The sequence below is a fragment of the Nicotiana attenuata genome, chromosome 1, assembly GCF_001879085.1.
Source record: "Nicotiana attenuata strain UT chromosome 1, NIATTr2, whole genome shotgun sequence".
NCBI lineage: Eukaryota > Viridiplantae > Streptophyta > Magnoliopsida > Solanales > Solanaceae > Nicotiana > Nicotiana attenuata.
Window position 1 is genome coordinate 70,984,747 of NC_031989.1, and position 25,324 is coordinate 71,010,070.

Consider the following 25,324-nt stretch of genomic DNA (forward strand, 5'->3'; position numbering starts at 1 on the left):
TTATTTTCATAAGTTAACTGCCTTACCTTTCCTGTTATTATTATTATTATAATGCGTATAGGTTATTATAAGTGACCCGCCTTAGCCTCGTCACTACTTCATCGAGGTTAGGCTCGGCACTTACAAAGTACATAGGGTCGGTTGTACTCATACTACACTCTACACTTCTTGTGAAGATTTTGGAGTCGGTTCTAGCGATTGTTAGTAGATTGCTCTGATTGATTGCCGGACAGAGACTTGAGGTACAGCTGTACAGCGTTCGCAACCCTGGAGTCCCATTCTACCTTATCCTAACTGTTTATTTCGTTTCAGACAGTCATGTTTTCGTTCAAACCATTGTTTGGTTTACTCTAGTCGCTGGTATACTTGTGACACTAGTTCTGGGGTTGTATCTAGACATCGCTGTTGTTATGGCACTACAACAATTTGGTTATCGGTTACATTTTATTTCGTCACTTAAAATCCATATTTCGTCACAAAAGATCTTTTGCGACGAAAATTTTTTTGTCAATTATTCGTCCTTAAAAGTGGGTCACTAAAAGTATACAAAGACAACTTAGTGTTTCGTCGCTAAATAAAGATAGATTAACTACGAAACTCTTTTTTCGTCCCCAAATGCACAGTATTTAAGACGAATTTGTTTGTCAGAAAAAGTATTGAAAATTTGTAGGTGATAATGTGGTTTCGTCACTAAAAAATTATTAATACCGACGAAACTACCTTGTCACTAATTATTTAGTTCAATTAGTGACAAAGTTAATTGTCTCTAAAGTTACATGTATTTCGTAGCTGAAAAAAATGTGATTTCGTCACTAATTAAGACGATATTTTATATACAAAAAAAATATTTCGTCCCTAAATGAATAAATTAGTGACGACTTTGCTTTTACAAAAATGAATTGCAATTTTGTAGTTGAAAACTATCATGTCGTCACTAAAAAAATTGCTTTTACCCACCGACAATACAAAATTATCGCCATAAAGTGTCATAATTAGTGACACTTACAATTGTCATAAAATACAATATTAATTCGTAGTCAGATAATGAAATATATTATTGATAAAAAGGTTGTTCTATGACAAATATTATATTTAACAACTTTTTTATTGCCAATAAAAATGAATAAGGAACTTTCCCAACAAAGCAGTTATGCCTATTTACATTCAAAAATAATACTAATACATTTCATTAAAGGTATCAACAACAACAACAAAAAGTAAACTATTCTAATCTAATAGTTATTAGTGTCACTTTGTGTCCAACAACTGGTAATAGCTACTACGATAATAGACGATACACAACGCATAACAGTTTCTCTAACTCTTTATCATAGTGAAGTCTTCCACATGTCAACTTTCTGAACATCATAGCATATGACCTGAAATGACAAAATAAAATTGAACATCAACATGATATGAATTTTTTTTAAAATAAAAAAAGATGAATGAATAAAATGGAAAAAGAGTTTCGTTGTATTGAAGACATAAATTCCATTAGTCTATCTTTTCACACAAAGCATATACTTGTGTGAATATAAGAAACAATTGACTTACAAGGCTGGATCGGCCAATTATAGCAGATGTAGCACAACTCTCACTTCTCAAAAAAGTTGCTTCTTACTCCTGCTCTATATAAGTGCAAACCAGAAGATGTTGCAACTGTAATGCTGGTGTTTGCTGGTGCAAATAAGACGTCACCTTCACAAACAACCTCGTCTGATGATGTGTTCATTGTTCCCTCTCCCTCTATGACCAAAAAAATAGAGGGACCAGGAATAGTAGGGAATTCAGCAGTTGATTGTTTGGGAATTAAGAATACAACGATCGACCTCAAATTCGCCAAAAGGAGGGACGAACCACAGAGTGTGTGGATTTACTGCAGTACCGTTCAGAATTTCAGGAAAACCCTGTCTGTAAGTGAGCATTGAGCATAGAGTTATAACATCCCGGTGCTTTGGAGTTAAGCCAGCACATACCACCTTGTCTGATGTTGCGATGATTTCAACACAATCACCATATATATAAGCATGAGGTTCATTTGCCCCTAAATACAAAGCTTCACCAGGTTTAAGTTTTACATAATTTAACAAGAATGCAGCCAAGACACCAACATCAGCTCGATACTGCTTCTCGAGTCTTAGGACCACTTGTTCTTTCTCAGTCAGCTGCCTTGCTTGATTTTTTATGTGTAGGCGACTAATCAGCTTGGCTATCACTTCAGCAATCATATCCTTCCTTGCTGACATTACCTCAGTAAACACTGATTTTAGCACTAATTTAACTTTCTCCTTTTCACCATCCTCATTCAAGTCTAATACTTGCTCTGCGCGTGCATTGCCAACCACTTCGATAATCTCGGGCACAGTTTGAACAATCAACTTAAGCTCCCCATTTATTCTCCTAACTATCTTGATTTCATTATATAAAATCCTCCAAGCACCCTCTTTATCTTAGAATGAAAAGACTTGCAATGGCAAGACTAGCAGTAAGACCACCTCTGAATTTAACAAAGCTATAACTTGTAGCCTACTCTAGTATCAGAAATATAGCCTGCAACCCAAGAATAAAATTCCTAGACCTTGTTGATCTATAGATCTGTATAGAATATCTCCTTCACAGTTGAGATTACAGAATGATGTTCCAACTAACTACTATGTCATTTTAATGTTCTACATTATTCACACTCTAACTTCATCAGCCAAACCAACAAGCAAAAGATCACTCAAATTTTTCTCCAAACAGATCGTACGTATGATTAACAGTAGTATAGGTGAGAAATTTTAATAAAACTGCTAGAAGGATCAATTGAGTCACATAGAAGGAGAATCTAGATAAAGAACTAGCAAAGACAAGAGTATTGTAGTAGAGGAAAGAGTATAAGTGAATATTGAAAAGGGAAAAGGAATTACCCAACATGCTAGATGCAACAGCAAGTCCATCTCAAGTTATCTATCCCCAGATTTAGATTTAAGATTATAGCTTAATGTTCTCCATTTGCTTGTTCCTACACACATCATTAACAATGGATTTCACAACTTCCCTCTCCAGACGGATATATAAGACCATATCTAAATTGCAAGCCATATTAAAAGGATGACTTTCTCCACATTGTGGCTCAAAATATTAGCCTAAATTTGGATATCCAAAGTCCTACTAACTACTGAACAAGCCATCATTCCATCTAGCTAAGAAATGTCATAAAATTTTAGTCATACTTGGTTGCTGGATACTCAATTGTTGGAAAGCAGACTCCAAATTGACATTAACTATCTTCAACAAATGTGCTATAACAGAGAGCATGATCTAGTCTTAGAAAACCCTTTAGAATTTTTCTTGTTAAAGATATTCCATTAATCATTTCATATGAAGAATGAGATCATGTTACCTTACATGCCAAAGCAGGTTCGGAGCTCTGTAAGGCACCAAAAAGCTAAATAAAAGAGTCTAGCACAAGAAAAGTAAATCATATTTTGTTATTTTATAGTGGTGAGCAGTAGTGGAGCTAAAGGGAGCCAAGGCATTCAAATTAATCCCCTTTGCCGAAAAATTATAATACATAAATAGGGTAAAAAAAAAGTTTAGGTATATATGAATTGTTGAATTCGCTTGATATAAGAAAAGATTCTAGTGTAGTGGTAATAGATTATAGCAAAGAAAGAAAACAAAGAGGAGCAAAATTTATATAATTTTGTGCATTCTAACAGAGAAATTAAGATGAAATTCCGGGAGAAAATCTAGAATGCAAGTATAAGCACTCGTTGGAGAAACTGCATCCAGATTTTACTTATACAAAAAAAATGCCATTCAAAAAGATCTCGAATAAACCAAAATTATAAATTGAACTCATCTATAGAAATTATATCATCAAAGTAAACAAGAGTTGGAAATTTACTTCACCTAGATATAAGATCTATCCGTTTGCCACCATCTTAACCTGTGTGACCTGTGCAAATGATAAGATACAAGAGATTCAATGATATTTTAAAATTAAGAATTAGGAATTTTCTGGATGAAATTGTATGTAAATTAAGTGAAACCCCTACAAAAATTTTCTAATAAGTAAAAAGGTTCTCAGCCTCAGACCTCGGGACTGTTCAATTGTTCAAACGTATAATCGAAACCATAATCCATCTGTTCGTTGACAACTTGGAAACAAATCAAAACTGTTTAGGATTTAGAACCAGATTAAAATGAGGAATTAGTATATGAGAATCTCTTTGTACCCAAACAAAACCAAGCATCATGAAAAAAGAGGGAATATATGACGAAGAACAAACCTTTTTTGTTCGGATTGTGGCGACTTGCCCTGTAGAGAAGATGATGAAGAGAGGGCGCCCGCCACTTGCTCTATGAAAGATTTCCTGAGTTAGAGGCGCGGGAATTGAGCCTTAATTGATTTCATAACTTCTGAACGTGGATAAACAAGCGGGGATCTGAAAAATTTAATTGAATTATCTAATTACTCCCTAGTGTGTGAAGTAAAGTTGGGGATGATGTGTCCAATATTGTCATTTAACTTTCTTTTTTTTCTTTTTTCTTTTACTATTTGAGAAATAGAACTAATTTACTTCAAATTGATAAAGTGATTTTTTGGTCTTTTAAAATTAGGAATGATAAGTTCGTCTTATCGCTCCTAGAATGAAAATGATAAGTAACAACATAAAGCTCTAAAATGACTCATGTTGAATTAATATTTTACAGTAAATAAGTTGTCAATTTTTAAACGAATGCAAAAAAAGTAAAAATAATTAAGGAAAACTGATCACGTATCACAATTTACTCACATATCAAATTATTAAAATAAGTCATGTGTTTGAGAGGCATGACTTACCAATTACCATTTGGAATATTTTATTCAATTATCACTACTAGAAAAATGCCTAATTTCGTCCAAGAATACCGACCGACATCGATCGAAATTTGAGAAAAAATAACTAGATTTCCGACGCTTTTAATTAGTTAAAAAAAATAATGGTCGCTAACGCATTGCGACCGAAGGTGGTCGCAATTTTCCGATCGTAGTCGGTCGGTTAATTCAATGTGTTGACTGACAACAAAGATAAATATACCGAACGAATTCGGTCGGTATTAATTAAAATTTTTATTTTATTGTTTTTCAAATAGCGACCGACATCGGTCAAAATTTTAAATATATAATAATTTTATAATCCTTGTAAATTATAGTAAATCGACCGAAATCGGTCGGTATAGTAAAATAAATTAAAAAGTAATTTCTGACCGACTTCGGTCGGAAATTTCAAGATTTTGCAGATTTCATATTGAATTTTTCGTCCAAATTCGGTTGGAAATTTTGAATTTCTGGAAAAAAATATGAAATTTCCGACCGACTTCGGTCAATTTTCTGGGTAAAATTCGGGCAGAATATGCCTGCTTTTAAGCTACACCGCCTTCCAATTTTCTTGAAAAGTATCAAGTTCATATAATTTCATATAGGAAATTAAGTATCATAAAAACTTTCTTCCATGGAACTGTCTCTAAATTTCAAATTAAATATAATCCCATCTTACTTGAATATCAACATTTTAGAACGATAGCACTTTTTTTTTTAAATATACGAAACTAAGAATGTACATACATAGTAACTAGTTAATTTATAAAGTAGATTTGATTACTAATCCAATTATAAACAATAGTTGAACTTATGATGCAAAAGAAAAATCATTCCCGGTGAAAATTAATGAATATCCATGATATATTTACTATCCCTGCAAAAATTATACTTAATTATCGAATTACATGTGACTCATGCATTTTTAAATATAAAATGTGATTTGCCACTAAAAAATGAATAATTTGTGATGAAATTATTTCGTAGCCTTTTTAAACATTGTATGTATTATTTTAAGAAAAACCCTTCTTGTAGCTAAATTTCAGATTACATAAAGATAATTTAAAAATTATCACAGATTTTTTAAATTATTAGTGACAAAAATAATGCTCACAGTTAATTACAAAATTTCGTGGCCAAAGTTTACTTTATTTTACTACAAATTCGATTTGTCGTTATTTAATCATCTAATTTTGGTGACGAAAACTTTTCGTGTCTAAATGTAAATATTTTTTAAGACGAACAATTTTTTGTCACTGATAATTTAGTGGATCAATGACAAATATAATTTGTCACTAATAATTTCACTTCGTAGCTAAAGATTGCCTAAAAAAATGGCGCCATCATATTTTTGGAGGAAAACTTTTGGAGACAAAACTTTGCTACAAAATTCACGTTTCGTCACTAAAACTATGTGGCTCATGTATTTGTATACAAAATGTAACTTTTGTCACAGAAAATAAATAATTAATGACGAATTTTTCGTCGTAGCTAATAATTTCGTGGTTAAAAATCAAATTTGTTGTAGTGTGGTTTTCTCACACTATTTCAGTTTATTCAGTTTCTTGGTTATTATTTAATTTGAATTGCTAAAAAGGCTAAAAACTATTCTAACGTTGGCTTGCCTAGCAAGTGAAATGTTAGGCGCCATCATAGTTCCGAAGTTGAGTTCGAGTCGTGGCACTTTAATTTTTGAACTTCCCACTTTTATGATAATATAAATAGATATAAATATATATCAAGTTCCAGGCGCATAATCATCATGTTCACGCCTCTAACGTGCTTACATACAAATTCCAACGAGTCCAAATAATACCTTTTCCCATCATGGCCAATTAATGCCGCATGTAAAAGAAAATGAGAAGTAACGAAGTATTGCATGTAAATGAGAAACCACCTTATGCGTGTTGCATATCGCATATTCCAAACATTGAAATATCTGTGAAGCCAATTGGCTTATATAAAGATGGATACGACAGTTAAATCAGTTAAAATGAAATAGCAATAAAGCCCACTACTTGTGGTGGAAATTGGTCTTATTTGTTGAACACTAATAATATCGGCTGAATGCCATTGCATGCGTTTATGGTTATCCATTTACAGGACTACGGCTTAATAATACGCTCTCTTATGGTTTTAAATTGGATGACATCAAGTGTACGTAGCTAGATATCTACTTTTATATACTTGAACATAAATATGTGCTTTTATGTAGTTGATCCATATTGTTTGAATTTGTAATAGATTTCCTATTTAGGAAAATTATTGCTTATCCATATGTAACATAGTTTAAAATGAGATTCATTGTGTAACTTGGCTAAGATTATTGCGCTTGATAGAGTAACTTGACCACTAATAAGCGTTTGATACAGTTGAATAATCTAGAGAGAGAGCAATCTTTCAACTAAATCAGACTTTTACTTGTTTTTTTTCCCTTACTTCCTAACATTGGAATGAATATTATCTAAATTGACAACCTTTTTCTTTCTAGGGGATTAGAACGATGAGATTAAAAATTATAAGCTAGACCCGGGATTATTAGCACTAAAAGGAAGGAAATGCTAAAACGGGGCAGATGGCAGCTTCTTATTGGCCAAGAAATGTCTAACTAGTTGTAGAGCTTGCTTTGGCTTGAATGTTGGAACTTGATGTCCAGCTCCTCTTACTGTCACAAAGGATAGTCCATCATAGCCAACTGTCCATCCACCAACCTATTAAGATTTCCCACGTTTAGATTAGTTCTCAATGTTAAGTACAATGTAAATTTCAAGTAATTAAAAAATATATATACCATAAAAGAAAAATAAGTAATATGTATACCTGTTTATTGTTAGTGTACCAAGGAGTCCAATCTTCATTGATTTTCAATCCAAGTTTTCTCAAAGTTAATCTTGTAGCAGTGACTGGGATTCTACCATCGGTATCTCCACTGATAAAAATAAATAGATAGAGAATATTTTAAGATTATTAAATATTGGTCAATTGAAAATCTTCAAAAGAAAATTACATATCACTTACCTATACACCCAAACGCGCAGACCACCATCGATAAGTTTCTTGATGGTAGGAAGCATAGACGATGGTGCGTCATTCCAAAACGTAATATTCTCGCTGCAAAATAAGAAAATTATTAGTTACATATAAGATAAAGGAAATTATTAAAATTTTAATATTACGTACACTGTCTATGTAATTTTTCAGGTAACTAGTTCCAATTATTACAAGCAAATTAAAGTTAAACTCATTACACAGAAATGGCAAGTGATTTTTCGAAAACGAAATACTCCAATAAAAAGAAATTAAAATAACAAAGGGCATTTTGCTGACCTGCAATGAGTCCATCGATAAGGAATTTTTGTGACATTTGCATGGAGTGCAGCTTGAACATCTGGTCTATTCATATAAATTTCTGTGTAATCAGACAGACAAGGATCGTACCCTGTTGGTCTTTTGTGCCATCCTTCCTGCATGTTACAATTTTGAATCGTTAGGCCAGAAAATAAAAAAATAAAATAAAAAAATCCCTCCTATTCCTGTATATAGTAATAAAGCATTGAAAGTACTTTTTTTGCTAATTAAGTAAAAGAGGAGCTAGCAATGATTTCTTAAACAACAAATCTCTCAACTCTTTTTGGTAGGGAAAAATATAAAGAAGATGGGAAAATTGAGGGGTAGTTCAGTATCACTTAGCCATAGTTATTTATATATACATTCTCACCTCAATATTATCAGTTAGCTAGAGTTAACTAATTCGGCTTGGTGTATTTAAACACCGCGTTTTTTCCTGATGAGGAAAGACTTAGCGATACTAGTTTGTACACCAACAATATATACATACGTGCAGGGGTGGATTTATAAGGATATTACGGGGCACGTGAACCTATGGTTTCTTCGCAAAATTAGATATTTTATGTATATATTTTCTAAAATCTGTATAATATTGACTTTTGGCACCCTGCTCCAAGAAAGTTGAATGGTCCACTTGGTTGAAGGTTGAACTATTTACCAAGAGAAATAGGGATCAATTCCCACTTAATACATTTTTCCTCCTTTTTTAGTAGTGCACCCATGTACTAGAAATCCTAGATTCAACGTGACATGCATGCGTCTAGATTATTTATCACTTAATTAATCATGCTAAACTGATGTGGCTTGATATAAATATCGAGTACGGACTTACAATTCTGGAGAAGGACTTGGGGGCAACTCCACGAATAGTTGGAAGGGGTGTGGTGGTGCTGCTACTGAAGTTGCTGTTAACACATTTAGGGACGTAAAGGCTGTACATGTCTACGATTTTGTAAACATCAAAATACTGATTAAGAAGATTGTCGCAGTCATCGCCAGGATGTTCCAAGCTGAAATTGCAAACTCTCTTAATGGAATGGTACAAATGATCTGATATTACCGCATGATCCCACGCATAGTCTATCATTCCCTTTTGGTCTGTCTCGTCGTCCATCAATGCATTTCCTACCTGCAATTTTTCATATTTTCATAACTCATCATATGAAATAATAATAACGTTTTTGATAAATTCGAATACAGAATTTACTGGATGGATTAGGATTTAACTTGTGATATTGTACCCCCTCTCTGCCAATTTATGTGACACTTTTTACTTTTCGAGATTCAATTTTTGACTGTGTATTTGGACATAGAATCTGTAAGTTCTTGAATTGGAAACTATGTAAAAAGTATTATAAGTCGCAATACTTAATAATTCAAAATATTTAAAAGACATATGAAAAAATGATCAAAGAATAATTCGTTTGACTTTAGAAATCCAAAAATTGTCACATAAATTGGGATGGAGGAAGTATCATTTATCTCACTATGTACAAGAATAAAAGAATAATACTTGTGAGCATTGGAATTCTACACAAATTCGGGTGTCGCAAATGTTTTGTGATATGAGGATAAAAATTTCATAAATCGATGATCTTGTCATAAAATCGTCACAAATCTGTGACATACATGTCCATTAATTATAAGTAATTAGTCACAAATGAGAGCATCTCTTATAGTGTCATTAAATATAAATAGAGGCGAATTCAAAACCTAAAGTCAATGAGTTTACAAGGAATATGATTTTATTCAGATAATAAGTTCAGCTAAACTTTCGTAAATGATCCTAAATCTGCCTTTGACTGTAAGATGTTAATTTGCTGCAGTAATGGTCGAGATGGAGTTGGTAAACACGTACCATAAATCCTTTGAAATTTATGTAGTCCTCTTTTATGACTTTTTTATTGTTGTCAAAGATCTGCTCTGCTAGCTGGGGAACATAGTGCCCTGAAAAAATGATGAGTTGATTATATACAAAAAGGAAATAAGTTGACAAAAAGAGATAATCCACATGTTGTGTGTTTGTGGCTTTTTTTTTCTTTACCAGCGTAGCTTTCGCCAGCAATGTAGAATTCATGGGACCTGAACTGTGGAAATCGTCGAAACCAATTGACCAGAAATTTATATGAATCTTGAGCTGATAAATAATGAGCAGAGATAAAATTTAAGAAGTTAGATATTTGTGAGGAAAACATTTGAATTAAATTCGTAGAATAACCAATTCTTTACCTGTAACAGTGTCTCCAAGCTCAGTGATATCACTAGAGGTGTTTGTGTATGAAAATCCAACACCAACAGGGGATTCCAAGAACAATAAGTTTGCAGCTGGAAATATTAATATTAATTAGTACTACCAAGAGATTTTGATTTCTAATTCTTTGATGAAGAATAGAAATAGTATGAGCTAACAAAAATATTTTTCGATCTAATTTCAAGCTGGGTTGTTATTTAAAACGATCAATCGTTTTAAGGCAAAAACATTAGAAGGCTCTACATTAATGCAGAAAAATTAATACTTCTAATGTTGATTAATTAGAGTAGATATTTGGTTGCATAAGGAAGACTATTTTCTTCTATGAAATTGATAATTTTAAAGTCAATTTCACCTGACAAGTATTTATGCTCAACAAAACTTAAATAACTTTTTATCCAATAAATTCTTTTTGTTTTTCCTCTTTACCTTTATTCCATGAGAATTTGTTGAACTTGAGCTCTGGCTTATTTTTCTGTGTGAAGAAAGGCCCTAACTCTTCTGCTTCACCGTAGCCAATTGATGAGCATCCTGGGCCTGAAATGTCAATGAAGACAAAACAAAAATGTCATTTGTAATTATACCTAGAGTGAATTTATTAATTAGAGAAAAAAAAAAAGAGGAAAATGAAATGATGAAAGTTAATTCGTTAGGTGCCATAAAAATCCAGAAAGTCTTGCACATGTTTTTCTTCTTTGTTGTATGGTATGATTTTCATTACTTGTCTTTGCTTTTAAGCATAGCTGGAGATTATGACATATCATAATTTAAAGCTGCCCATTCATTTCGAATGTCTTAAGGTATTATTTCAATAGAAAATTTGTCTACATATATGTTGTATGTACATTACCTAATTAGGTCCAATTTTTTTGAAACAAAAATATACTTGCTGATAGAAAGGTCATGGTTTCAGCATTGGTCAAAGCCTGAACAATAATAAATTCCAATACTTATAAATTAATAAAAAAAAAAAAAACAGCCATCCTTGTAAAGTTGGGTGTCTATTCAAGATTCATATTGTCCACAAAATTTATATGAAGGAAATCAATCAATTCATCTTGTCCACAAAGCTATAAATATGGTTATAAGTTAGACTTAATAATTGTAGAAACTTAATAATTGCCGGCATTAAGGATGAAAATGTGATAATGAGTTAAATTCTGACAGAGAGTTGTCTAATTACCAAATCTTATTAATAAATATTTCCTCTATTCCAATTTATGTGAACCTGTTTGACTGGACACGGAGTTTAAGAAAAAATGAAGAATTTTAGAATTTGTGGTCCTAAACAAGTCAAAAAGGAGTCCAGAGTATTTGTGTGGTTGTAAAAGCTTCTCACTGAGGGTAGAATAGGGAATTTAAGCTAAATTATTTCCAAGTTTAGAAAGGAGTCATTCTTTTTGGAACGGACCAAAAGGAAATAGGTTCACATAAACTGGAACGGAGGTTGTAACGAAAATATGCCATATATATTGTCTTGCTTAAGCAAGAGAAAATTCTAATTTATATAGTACTTACTACAAGAATGATTGGTTTCTGACAGACTAAAAAAATAACAAAGCCGTCAAACATATGAAACAATTAACTAGATAAAACAGAAAATTATATAGAAAATGTCTAAGCATTTTTGTTCTGTAATTTTGGTTACTTTTACCTTTGCAAAATAATAATCTAATCAATTCTTAGTTCATTTCGCTCATAGTTATAAATAGGAGACTATCTTATATTTGATAAAAGAATATTGATAAGAATTGTTTGTTAAAGAAATTCACATCAACGGCCAATAACACATATCCAACAGCTAGCCTATGATGTCAAATTTTACAGTGCGGTTGTACGTTGTAATTGTATATGTATAAATAACAAAGACTACCTTAGATCATCAAATGTTATTATTTTCATATCATCCACGGCTAGAGTACTGTGAAAGATATGAAATTCACGGAATTCAATGCATAACTATAAGATAGCAACATGTCAAGGTTGTAGTACATACAGAAATAAATTGTATGACGGGACATGAAAAAACAAATTCCAGTTTATATGAACCTATTTCTTATTTTGTCCGTCCCAAAAAGAATCAAGCCTTTCTAAATTTGGTAACAATTTAGCTTAAACTTACAATTCTATCCTTAATGAGAAGCTTTTATAAACACACAAATACTCTGAGCCCTTTTTAGACTTGTTTAGGACCACAAATTCTATAAGTCTTTATTTTTTCTTAAACTCCGTGCCCAGTCAAACAGGTTCACATAAATTGAAACGGAGAGAGTAGTAACTAGCATAAACTTAATTTTGTGAGGAGTTTAACTTCGACACTATGGCATCAAAAGATAGATGCACCTAACTGAAGAAACGGATAACTTATTTTTCAGGTCGAAAATATTGAGTTGGATTCAAACATAGCTAATAAACTATTCCATCACTATGGATAAGCATACATAAAAAAAAAATGTAATAAGTAACCTAAAAAATAATAGAATTAATTAACCTTCTTAGCATAAAATGGTATACATTATGAGAATGACAATTTGTGTGAATTAAAATAAATATATTTATGTGTTGATTGGTACTTACCTCCATTGAGCCATAAGAGAAGTGGCTTCTTTTCAGGATTGGCAGTGGCCTCAAAAAACCAGTAGAAAAGTGCTCTTCCATGAGTCTCGTTGACAGTAACATATCCGGCATATTGCTTGAAACTCACCGGCGGCTGACCGGGTAATCGGTTTACTCGGTCTGCTTCTTGTTCAGCCAAAGCTTTTTCGCTAATCGCTACAACTCCAAAATTCAGAACAAGAAGAAGGAGAGGAATATAAAAATATTGCAACATTCTACTATGTTCTCTCTACTTGAGTTTTTTAGCGGGACAGAGGACTGTGTCTGTGTGTGGTTTATATAGTGGTGAGACAGATAAGAAGTGATCTGTCACACTCTGTTATTATTTCCTTCAAATTATTGGTTTCATTTATAATAATATAGGATTTGGATTATAAGCACTGATTGAAAAAGAATTTTCAGTATAGAGGTTTAATTGTTGCACCGGGTCACGTGATATGGTTTGCAAATTGCAGATAACCAGTTCATTTTTGCTATGGAAAATTATTAGAAAATGACACTGTATAGCCGCTCTCAAAATAATAGCTGAAAAAATGTATATTTTTTTTTTTTGTATATATACATTCTGTACGTTATATAGAAAAATTATATAAATTTTATATACTTTTTCGGTGACCAAATGTAAATAGTTTTTGTTGCGGACTAAAAGTGAAAAAAGCCCGAAAATTATATGTAATTAGTTTTTAATATATTACAATGTTCTTTAGGCTGTCAATGTTTATGAATTCAAATTTAATATATATGGTTTGATATAATCATATGAAGCTTCTGAATTATCTACTTTGTAGCCATCTAATTTAATTAATGTTAAACATGTTGGTATTGTCACACCAGCCACACAAGGTTTTGCTTTAGAAAACGGCAAACAAAAAATAAAGTTAATTATTAGGTCAATTGCTTGGGATTCAAATGTTTGAAAGAGGAAAGCTGTTGAGTTAAGATCCAAGACTTTTTCGTGTTCAAGATACAGATTTTAATTACAGTTAGGATTGTAATCTCCGTAAACTATCCCTTATACCATGCTAAAGAAGTGTGAGACGAGAAAAACGGACTTGCATGCTATTATTTTCCTTTATTATATCTTTAATTTTTCTCCTACTTGCTCGCTAAAAGTTAGAATTTTTCGCCAATGATATATTGTAAATGATAGTCCTAGACCAAAGAAAATGATAATGTCGCAAGAAAAAGTATTTATAAAATACAAACAAGAGAATACAGTTTTGAAGAACTCTACTTATATTGTTCATGTTTGCAAAGCAGTCCACAAATTGAAGAATTCTCTACTTGACACTATTATTGTTCAGACTTAAATTATTGTTTCATGATGTTTATAATATATATTTTCTAAAGAGTTGAAATAATATCCATGGATGGTGTAAAGAATTTTTAAAATATCATACTGATTTAACTTTTGTAGTAGGTAATCTTTTTTATTTATTTTTAAGATTACAAATTTCAATAGTGTGTAAAAGTATGTTGCAATATAAATTTCTTTTTTTTATATGATCTCTGAATATGTCAGTCTTTTTTTTAAGGTCAAATACATACACAGACCCCTGAACTTGGCCCGAAATTTTATTTTGGCACCTTATCTTCGGCATGTTCCTATTGGGCACCTCATGTATGCTCAAACCGTGTCATTTAAACTCACATTGCTGATGTGGCATGATGTGTGTTTTACCCATCTTTTTAGCGCGTGAAATGGTTTGCTAAGTTACTCTTTTGCCTAAAATTAGATTATTTTCATAGTTCCGGGACGGCGTTCGCCACACATTGGAGTCCGGCGAATTTTTTGACAACTTCCATCACGTTCCTCTCTTCCACTTCATGTTTCCACCAACAATTCCCTAACAAATTTCCATATATTTTCTCATAATCCACCTTCATTATATTTCGTCTTCCCAGATTCATTGCTGGAAAAGCTTCATTGATCTTTTTATACAGTAATGTCCATTAAATAATGATATGATAATTTCGTTTCATAAAGTAAAACTGTATTCTAAATATTTTCAAGAACCAAAATAAGAAGCATGAATAGAGTTTGAGTGTAAATGCTTTTGGAGAACTAAACAATCTAATGTAGATTTAGATTTTTTTAAAAACTAACTCGTACATTTAACAAATCGTTCTCAAAATCTAGTCTTAACATTCATTATTTTCTTTATTTCTCCAAAACTAGTTTTTCAAAGACTGAACTAAAACCAAGTGCAACCTATTGCCTTTCTGTTTAAATATTCATTGCCCTAGACAGTCCAGCAGTCTTTAAGGCAAAATAGATGTGTGCGCGGGGGAGTGGGAGAAGCTGGTCTGGAAATGGTGAGGGGTTCTATGGAGGAGAGGGATTCCGGGAAGAAATGACGCAATGGCAACGAAAGGGTCGCGGGGTTCATGGGCTGTTTCAAAATAGTGTTCTTTTTAGCTCAGGAATTTTACTCAAAGCCACTTGACTTGTTTTCATTTGATATTTTTGCCACATCACGCACGTATAGTTCACGCATCCAATATTTTTTGTTGGCAAGTCAAGAGGGGTTTAAATGACACAGTTTAAGAGTACATGAGGTGCCCAATTGGAACATGCTTGAGATAAGGTGCCAAAATGAAATTTCGTGCCAAGTTTAAGGGTATGTGTATGTATTTGGTCTTTTTTTTAAGGTAAATGCTTGAATGCATACCACACTCTTTTTCGGATCATACATAGAGAACAAAATCATCGAAGTTCCTTTTAGTTTTCTTTTGCAGAAAAACCATAAATGAAATGTGGCTACCAAGTTGTGAAAGATTATTATTCTATATAGAGAAATTTTTATAAAACACGATCTTTTGATAGTAATTAGTCATTTATAGATATCATTTGCTATATTACGGATTATAGATACCTTTTGTGTGGTTATAAGATGTATTTGATGTATTTAAGCTATTGTATTCATGAATACAGTAGCAAAAATAGGCGTGAATCAGGGAAGTCCAGCTAATCAGTTGTTGTATTCGAGTGTATTCGACTGTATTCATGGAGTGAAACATGGGATTACAGCTGGACAGATTATTGTATTCGGCTGTATTCACAACGTGAAAAAAGGGATTACACTGTTTTTTAAAACGGAAAGTGAATCAATTAACATAATAGACTCCTAATCAACAAACTCAATTATAACATACAAATTTTGTATTTTTAGTTATAAAAAAAATTCTCAACCGAAAAATACCCCAAATACATAGCAATCTTCAGAGAAATTATATAATACATCTTAATACATAAATTATATTAATTAAACAAAACATATGAATACATTCATGGCATATAGCGAGACAGTGAATATAATGAAATACATATAATACAGCGGGATACATTGAAATACAATGAAAAGAAGACAGTGAATACAATGAAATACATGGAATACAACGAGATACATTGAATTACAATGAAAAAAACGACAATGAATACGATGAAATACATGATAATACACCGTGATACATTGAAAATATATTGAAATATATTAACAGAAAATCAAGTTGCTCAGCCCCAAATTTCGTCGTCTTTGTTCAAGAACAAACCCTAATTTCCGGCGAATCCGTCGTCGAGCAACGAGATAATCCACCTAGTATCCAGTCTACTATATCGTCTTCCGAGGGTATTATCAGAGGGTGCTGCCTCTCTTTCATCGGAATTAGAAAATGCACAGCAGATGTTTGAGGACCTTGCATCGTCACTCACAGACCTCATTCGCGAAAGAAACAATTCGCAAGTTTTACCAATTAGTCACATTGCGGCTGAAGAAGATAATTCTTTGAGAAGAGATGTTGTTATCATACGATCAGAACGTCAAACTCGGGATTCAATTGTGGAGACAAGCTCTGCTACGTCATCTGTTCCTTCCTCTGGGATGTATCAAAGTAGAGAGAGGAAGAAAATAGTATAATTGATTAGCGTATTTAGTGGCTTAGGGCTAGGAGGTAACCAAAATTAAATATTTTGCTATAAACCTTAAAAGATATCTATAGAATATAATTTTTTAAAAATGGTATTTATATAAATTAAATAAGGTATTAACCTTTGCTATAGGAGGTAAAAAAAATTCCTTTCTATGTATGCACACGCAAACACCATTCGATTGCGGGTTTTACACTGATTTAGCTTGCCATAAGCCATATTAAAATCACACGGCCCAACGAATTCTTAGCAATCTTTGATTTCTATTATTTATTTTTGAATATCCAAATCTCACTCATAAATGCAATTGTTTAAACATATATCACTTCTCATATAACTTATAAGTGAAGGAAATTACCAACTAGATTATACACCGACCAAAATATTAAGAAAAGGTTATTGTTGGGCTAAATCTAAGTTATATTAAAATGAATAGAGAAGAACAGATAAAAAGATTGCTTAAATCAACCTTTAATTTATTTACTTCCATATACATTTGCAATCAAGTAAAACTAATAAATGTCCTATATATTTTCTCTGAATCATAAATTGGTTCCCGAATTAGCTGATTCGTTTTTAACGTTTTTACTTGTAGGAAGATTATTACTACAAAGCTGCCAACTTCCAAATACTGTTACTAAGTTTACTTTTAGATAATTTCTTTTTCTTTTTTATTTTTGATTAACTTCAATCAAATATTGTCCGAACGCCTCTAAGTATAGTAGAGTAATCGTTGCCCCAGCGCTACTATTTTAGGATTGTGAAATGATGCAAGTCTCTTAGTTTGATATCTACTGATTTAAATACCTCTATTTCCTCCCTAAAATTGGAATTAATGTTGTAAAAAATAGCTTATTTTACCTTAACGAACGAAGAAAGTAATTTCGCTTTAATTATAGAGGAGTATGCTTTATAGAAAATTTTAATTTATATGATGTTACAAATAACTGTTTGTTTAATAAAATCTAACCGCGATAACATTTGGTAATTATTATCGTCGATGGTGACAATTATGAGGTGATGGCGAATAATATATATATATATATATATATATATATATATATATATATATATNGGTGATTGTTCTTTGTGGTTGGCGGTAGAAGAAGTTGGTGGTAGAGACAAGAAGTGGAGGCGGGAGGCAATGCTTATGGTAAAGGTAGATGATTTTGGTAGCTTGCAACAAAAGTGGTTAGTGGTGAAAGTAACTAATAGTGTTATGGCTGGTGAATGGTGTTGGTTTATTGGGGTGACTAGTGATGATGGTGTGGTGGATGCAAACAATGTTTTAAAAGGCGGGGCGTGAGGCGAGACGTTTTATCTCTGACGAGGTGAGGCGTAAGTGCTGATACATGGGGCGTAAGTCCCACGGATCTTTAAATTTTACTAATTTCAAGAATTTTAAAATAGTATAAATAACAAATAATTATTAAAATTAAATTAAAATCACAAAATTATAACAAATAATCTATATAAAATATTTATAATTTATTATTCAACTACGAAAAATAAGAAAAGTATGACATATATCATAATGCAAATTAGCTGCAACGTCGTTACAACTCAACATCAAAATTAATGTATTTGATATGTATCTCTTAAGGAGTAATGAATCTTGAAAGAATTTCGATATTATAATTTGATATTTTTCTCAAAATACTCCTTTTATTTAATATGCTTTCTATTTGAAAGAGAATGCATATAAAAACATAATTCACAATTTAAATATGATTCTCTAGCATCATTTATTTTTAAGTTTCAACAAGTTAATAAAGTGACATATAATTCACCATACGATACCATGATAACTAATTATTTGTAAATAGTTACTAGCTAATACTAAGCTATTAAATTAATAAGTATTGTATCTCGTAAACGTGAAAAAATAATATTTAAAAAATAATTATAATTTTTTTTTGATTATTATATAGTAAAGACATAACAAAAGTTAATAAATAAATACTTTTAAATGAAAGATTTATTTAAGATTAACCAACATAGTAGTCTTAGTGGATAACGTGCATTAATTTTTACTTTAATTATGACATAAAATACTCTCAACTTAATGATTTATGATTAAGAAAAAAGTAATTTTGAATAGTCAACGATTTATTAAGAAAAATTAAGGATTTACAAGGCTAGTTACATACAGTTGCATAAAGTTCTATTAGGCGAGCCTAGTACACTGGGCGTTGGACGTGCCCGAGGCATAAGCCCTGATGGCCAACGAGTAAGCCTAACGGAACTAAGCCCCACACATAAGCCTAGGGGCATTTTACGAGTGCTTCGCCCCGGGGCGAGTCTCTATTCTTCCTTTTAAAACAGAGGATGCAAATATCCGGAGATGGAGGTAGGTGGTGGTGTGGTTATGCTTTTGAGGCTAGTATTGGTGGTTGTGATTGTTTGTAACAAACTTAGTAGTGTTTAAAGGTCACATTGATCAAAAATCTTTAAGTGAATAATGTCTAAATAATTTTAAGACTTTGAACAAAATTGGGACGATTCAAACCTAGGAAGAGACAATATGTAGCACCTGTCACGATCCCAATTTCCCACCTTAGGATGTCGTAATGACATCTAATATTTAAGACTAGATAAGCCTAATATTTAATAATAACTTAACCGAAATAATCAAACAGAAATACTAAAGTAAAACTGATATACTCATATAGTAACCTTCCAAAATAGGATCTTAACAACACTTCTCCCAAAATCGGTGGAAGTGAATCATAAGCTCTACTGAATAATCCAGAATGTCTACTACAACACTGTCTGAATAAGAAATGCAAACAGAATGAAAAGATGATGGAAGGTGACTCTGAGGCCTGCGGACGTCGAGCAGGCATACCTTGAAGTCTTCGAAAAACAGCTACAATCAATCACTAATGCCCAACACGGGCAGACGTACCTAATCTGCAAAAAAAGATGTGCACAAACGTAGTATGAGTATACCACAATGGTACCCAATAAGTATCAAGTCTAACCTCGATAGAGTAGTGACGAGGCCAGGTCAAGACACATATTAGGACATAATAAACAGAACGAAAATATAATAATGAGAAGTAACGGATAAATAATAACGAAACATGTTAATAACATAGACTAATGATAAAATTGTATGCATAGAGATAACGAGAAAGAAGCAAATAAGAGAACCACAATAGTCAATATGGACAAAACTGATAAGACAAGGAAAAATAAAAGCAACAAGAACTATTCCACCAATAACTTTTTTCAACATGAGATGCACAACAAGAATCACAACTGAGGTACCCCTCGTATACAACAAGAATCACAACCGAGGTACCGTCTTATATTCACATTTCTCAATTTCAAACACAATCTTTCCTTATACCGTCGCGTGAGCCTTACATTTAGATAGTTTTGAAAATATTTTTCGTGAAATATCTACATGCACTTTAGCCCACCTTATGACGCTACGTGGCTTCAAGTAATTCCCTTACTAGCAACACGCACATAAATCCCACCTTATGTCGTTGAATGCACATCAACCCTTATCTTTATACTGCCGCATGCGCATCAATACCACAACACAATAACAACTCGCACCACAAGTGCCCATGTGCCAAAACTTGCCAAAAACCAACAATATCAATATTTCCACAACAATTACCATGGCTCAATAATAATGTGTACAAGAATATCAATAATAACAATAAATGTGAATTGCTTAACAATTACAAGTGATTTAACAATTAAAGGTGTAACAAAGTAATAAGGAAGGCAATAACTTCAACTAGGCATATAAGAGCAAAACAATAAGCAAGAGGTAGAACAAGTGTTAACAAAGTCAAATAAGACATGTAATAATAGAATAATACATGTAAGAGTAGATTAACAATGAGAATTAAAACATGATAAGACAATTCAATTAAAGGCATAAAAAGAGTCTAAATAACCTAAACCGGTCAAATACCACATATAACCCGTATACCAACTTGTCACCTTGCGTACACGGCTTTGACATAACACAAATAACACAATCAAAGCCCAAATCCTAAGGGGTAGTTTCTCCCTCACAAAGTTAGGCAAGATACTTATCTCAACTAGGCCAACTCAACACTCGAAAATAGTTTTTTCCCTAAAATTCTCTTCCACACGGATCAAATCTAACCAAAATTGACTTAATATCATCAAACAATGCAAGGGAAAACAATTACAATGGATAAAGATATGATCTTACATTTTTTCCAGAAAGTCAACAAAAGTCAACTCGGGGCTCGCCCAGTCAAAATCCGGGTCCAAGAATAGATTCTGACTACCCATAGCCGCACGAGTCCATATATGTGATTAGATTCAAATTCCGAGTCCAAATCAACTCTCAACACTCGAATTCTCATTTTCAAAAATTTGACAAAATTTCCTACTTTTTCCTCCTTGATTCACATAAATTTGATGTTAAATCCAAGATATAATCATGAATTATAGTTGAAAATTGATTAGAATCACTTACACAATGTTTTTAGATGAAAATCCCCTCTCCAAATCGCCTCCTACTGAGTCTAGGGTTCTAAAATATGAGAAATGAGACTAAATCCCGACTTTACTAACCTTTTGTTTAGTTGCAGTTGTCGCAATTGCGACATGAGTTTGCAATTGCGAAGAAATCCTCGCAAATGCAGACACTGACAGCCTAAGAGGAGGTCGCAATTGCGATATTGGCTTCGCATTTGCAAAGCCTGTCCTCACCGCAAATGCGACTCTTTTGTCGCAAATACGATCTACCCAACCTCCTATCACTATTCGTAATTGCGACCTAGGTATTGCAATTGTGATACTCGAGGCCCCTCTACTAAGGTCGCAATTGCAACCCTGGTGCTCGCAAATGTCACCAGAGGCATCAGCACACCAAATTCCGTTTTTCGGTCCAAAACTTTCCGAAACATGTCCAAAACTCATCCGAGCCCTCGAGGCTCCAAACCAAACGTCCACATAAGTCTAGAAACATCATACGAAATCTCTTGCATGATCAAATCACAAAAATAACATCTATAACTACGAATCAGACACCAAAACGCATGAATTTCAAAGTAAAATTCTTCAATTCAACTCCAAATGACACCAAATTTTGTAGACAAGTTCTAAATAGCATAACAGACCTATTCTCATGGGGCTTCAACTGGTGCAAAGCATAAGCAATCACCCTACCCTCCTATACCAAGCCACACCCAATAACAATTCGCGAAGCATCACAATAAACTGTATATGATCCCGATGCTGAAGGCAAAACTAGTACTGCAGCTATGGACAAGGCACTCTCGAGCTTCTGAGAGCTCTCCTCACATTCGTCGAACCACCAGAATGGAGCACCCTTCTGGGTCAATCTGGTCAAAGGTGCATTAATAAATGAGAAGTCCTCAACAAAACAACGGTAATACCCGCGAATCTAACAAAACTACAGATCCCAGTAGCTAAAGAATTTCTAGGCCAACTCTAAACTACTTCAATATTCTTCGAATCTACCTTAATCCTCTCACTCGACACCACATGACCCAAAAACGCCACCGAATCAAGCCAGAATTCACACTTTGAGAATTTTTCATACAACTTTATCTCTTTCAAGGTCTGGAGCACGATCCTCAAATGCTGCTCATGATCCTCCGCCTGCGAGAATATACCAAGATGTCGTCAATAAACACAATGAAGAATGATTCAAGATATGGCTAAAATACACTGTTCATCAGGAATATGAATGCTACTGGGGCGTTGGTCAGCCCAAATAACATCACTAGAAACTCGTAGTGACCATACCGAGTCCTAAAAGCAGTCTTTGGGACATTCGAGTCCCGAATCTTAAGCTGATGATACTCTAACCTCATATTAATCTTTGAGAACACTCTAGCATCCTATAGTTGGTCAAATAAGTCATCAATGCATGGTAATGGGTACTTGTTCTTGACTATGACTTTGTTTAGCTGCCTATAATCAATGCACATCCGCATAGATCCATCTTTCTTCTTCATGAACAAAAATGGAGCACCCAAAGGTGAGACACTCGGCCGGATGAAACCCTTATCAAGAAACTCATGAAGCTACTCCATCAACTCCTTTAACTCCATAGGTTCCATACGATATGGTGGAATAGAAATGGGCTGAGTGCCCGGCACCAAGTCAATAACAAAATTGATATCTCTATCGGGCGGCATGCCTGGAAAGTCTGCAGGGATCACATCTGGGAAATCTCTCACTACCGGAACTGACTCAAATGTAGGAGTATCAGCACTAACATCTCTCATAAAGGCTACGTATGCCTCACACCCCTTCTCAACCATTCCTTGTGCCTTTCGAAAAGACACCACCCTTCTAGGAATATAACTCAATTTACCCCCTACTCCAATCGCGACAACCCTGGCATAACCAATGTCACAGTCTTGGCGTGACAGTCCAAAATAGAATGATAGGGCGACAACTAGTCCATTTCACAATCTCATAACCACCAACAGTGACTAAACACGACCGATCAACATGGTCCACAACAATGGAATATCCTATATGCAAGGACATATATACAAGAGCAGTCAAAGAATCACGTGATATATCTAGATACGGAGCAATGTAAGATAACACATATGAATAAGTTAATCCCGGATCAAATAAGACCGATGCATCCCTATGATAGACCGGAACCATACTTGTGATGACAGTATTCGATGCAGCCGCCTCCATCCTACCAGAAAAAGCATAGAAACGAGCCTGGCCTCCCCCTCTAGGGCAACCTCTACCTTCCTGACCTCCACCCCTAGCTGGTGGGTAAGTGGAGCGATAAACGGAGCAGCAACCATGGCTTGTGAACCTTGTGGACCCCGTGGAATCCGTGGATCCTATGTAGTCTATGGAGGTGCACCCCTCCTAAGTTTGGGGCAGTCCCTGACCATATGTATGGTATCACCACACTACTCTCGATGGGCATGGCTGCTGAAACTGGCTCTGGCCTGGTCGGCTAGATTGACCGCTGAAGGCAACCCGTGCAGGAGATGCATTGGAAAATGGCTCAGCAAAATGGGCAATCTGACAACTTAGAATAGCCGGAGCACTGATAGAAGATGGAAGTGCTGAATGAACTGGGCATATCACAAAGACTCCGCCATGATGGGCTACAACGGGAGCGCGGGCACCGCTATATCCTCTCGAATCTCGAGGCCTTTTTGTCTCCCTATCCTCTCTCTCATGGCCCTGCATACCATACAACCTCCGCGCGATCTCTACCACCTGTTGATACAGAGTATCTATCTCCAACTATCGAGTCATACTGAATCTAAGACCATAGTTGAGCCCCTCGATGAATCTGCCAACTTGCTCTCTGAGTGTAGACTGGTGCATGTTGGGACAATTCACTAAATCTAATTGTATACTCAGAAACTAACATAGTCCCCTGACATAGTGGCTCAAACTCGATGCGCCATGCATTACAAAGGGTCTAGGGAATAAACTCTCTCAAGAACATCTCTAAAAACTGACCCCAGGTGAGTGGGGTTGCATCATCTGGTCTACCCTTCTCGTAAGCTTGCCACCACCGATACGCTGCTCCCGACAACTAAAATATAGTAAAAGCAACTCCTCTCACCTCCACAATACCCATGGTGCGGAGAATACGGGGGCACTTCTCTAGAAATCCTACGTATCATTGGTAGTTGTGTCATACTTCTTGCACCTCTCAAGTCTCCTCTGCTCCTCCTCAGATGCCTTTGGCCAGACATCAAGCTGAATCGCGATAACGGGTTGTGTTGGAAAAACAACCGAGACCTAATCAATGTGTACCCACTGCTCTGGAGTACGTGCCGCGGGACTCTGAGCTCCTCCCCAGCCTGAGATGTAGCTGGTGCAAGGGGGAATCAATCCTGCCTGAGCTAGAGTGTTGAACATGATCAAGAACTATGGTAGGGTCTCTTGAAGTCCAAGGGAAGCAACAAGCACCTCGGGTGCCTGTCCCCCAACCAGAGCTACTGGTGGCTCCTCAGTCGCTGCTTGGGCAGGTGCTTTGACTGTAGCACGTGCCCCTCCTCGTCCTCTACCCCGACCCTGACCTCTCGCGGCTCTAGCAGGGGGCGTGGTTGTCTGATCATCGGATATAGCAGTGCGTGTCACCATATATGAGCGAATAGAAGACAATATTTCAGATTTTGAAGTCAACAAACTCGCAAGATAAGGAATCAAGGAAGTGGAATTTCCTAACAGTTTGTAGCCTCTCAAAGATAATTACAGACGTCTCCGTACCAATCCGCAAGACTCTACTAAAATTGCTTATGACTCATAACACCTATGAACCTAGAGCTTTGATACCAACTTATCACGACATCCTAAGGTGAAAAAT

The 25,324-nt window shown here is 34.3% G+C and overlaps 1 protein-coding gene and 1 pseudogene across 1 annotated transcript; both read right to left on the reverse strand.

Annotated features, from left to right (window-relative positions):
* On the reverse strand, positions 1,595-4,131 carry LOC109237180 (annotated as a pseudogene).
* On the reverse strand, positions 7,135-13,335 carry LOC109228467 (serine carboxypeptidase-like 34). Its single transcript, XM_019393567.1, has 10 exons — positions 13,026-13,335; positions 10,878-10,985; positions 10,427-10,522; positions 10,242-10,334; positions 10,056-10,144; positions 9,030-9,326; positions 8,177-8,313; positions 7,868-7,960; positions 7,670-7,778; positions 7,135-7,560 (listed from the first exon to the last, which is right to left on the reverse strand). Exons 1-10 carry the CDS (start codon positions 13,276-13,278, stop codon positions 7,411-7,413), a joined length of 1,425 nt encoding a protein of 474 aa, XP_019249112.1. The 5' UTR covers positions 13,279-13,335; the 3' UTR covers positions 7,135-7,410.

Excerpts from the sequence above, each read along its gene's own strand:
- LOC109228467 (XM_019393567.1), bottom strand. The coding sequence starts at position 13,278 with ATGTTGCAATATTTTTATATTCCTCTCCTTCTTCTTGTTCTGAATTTT. Across the intron at positions 8,314-9,029 it reads CCAAGTCCTTCTCCAGAATT|GAAGGATGGCACAAAAGACC; the intron begins GTAAGTCCGTAC and ends TGTAACATGCAG. Across the intron at positions 7,961-8,176 it reads TATCGATGGACTCATTGCAG|CGAGAATATTACGTTTTGGA; the intron begins GTCAGCAAAATG and ends CTTATTTTGCAG.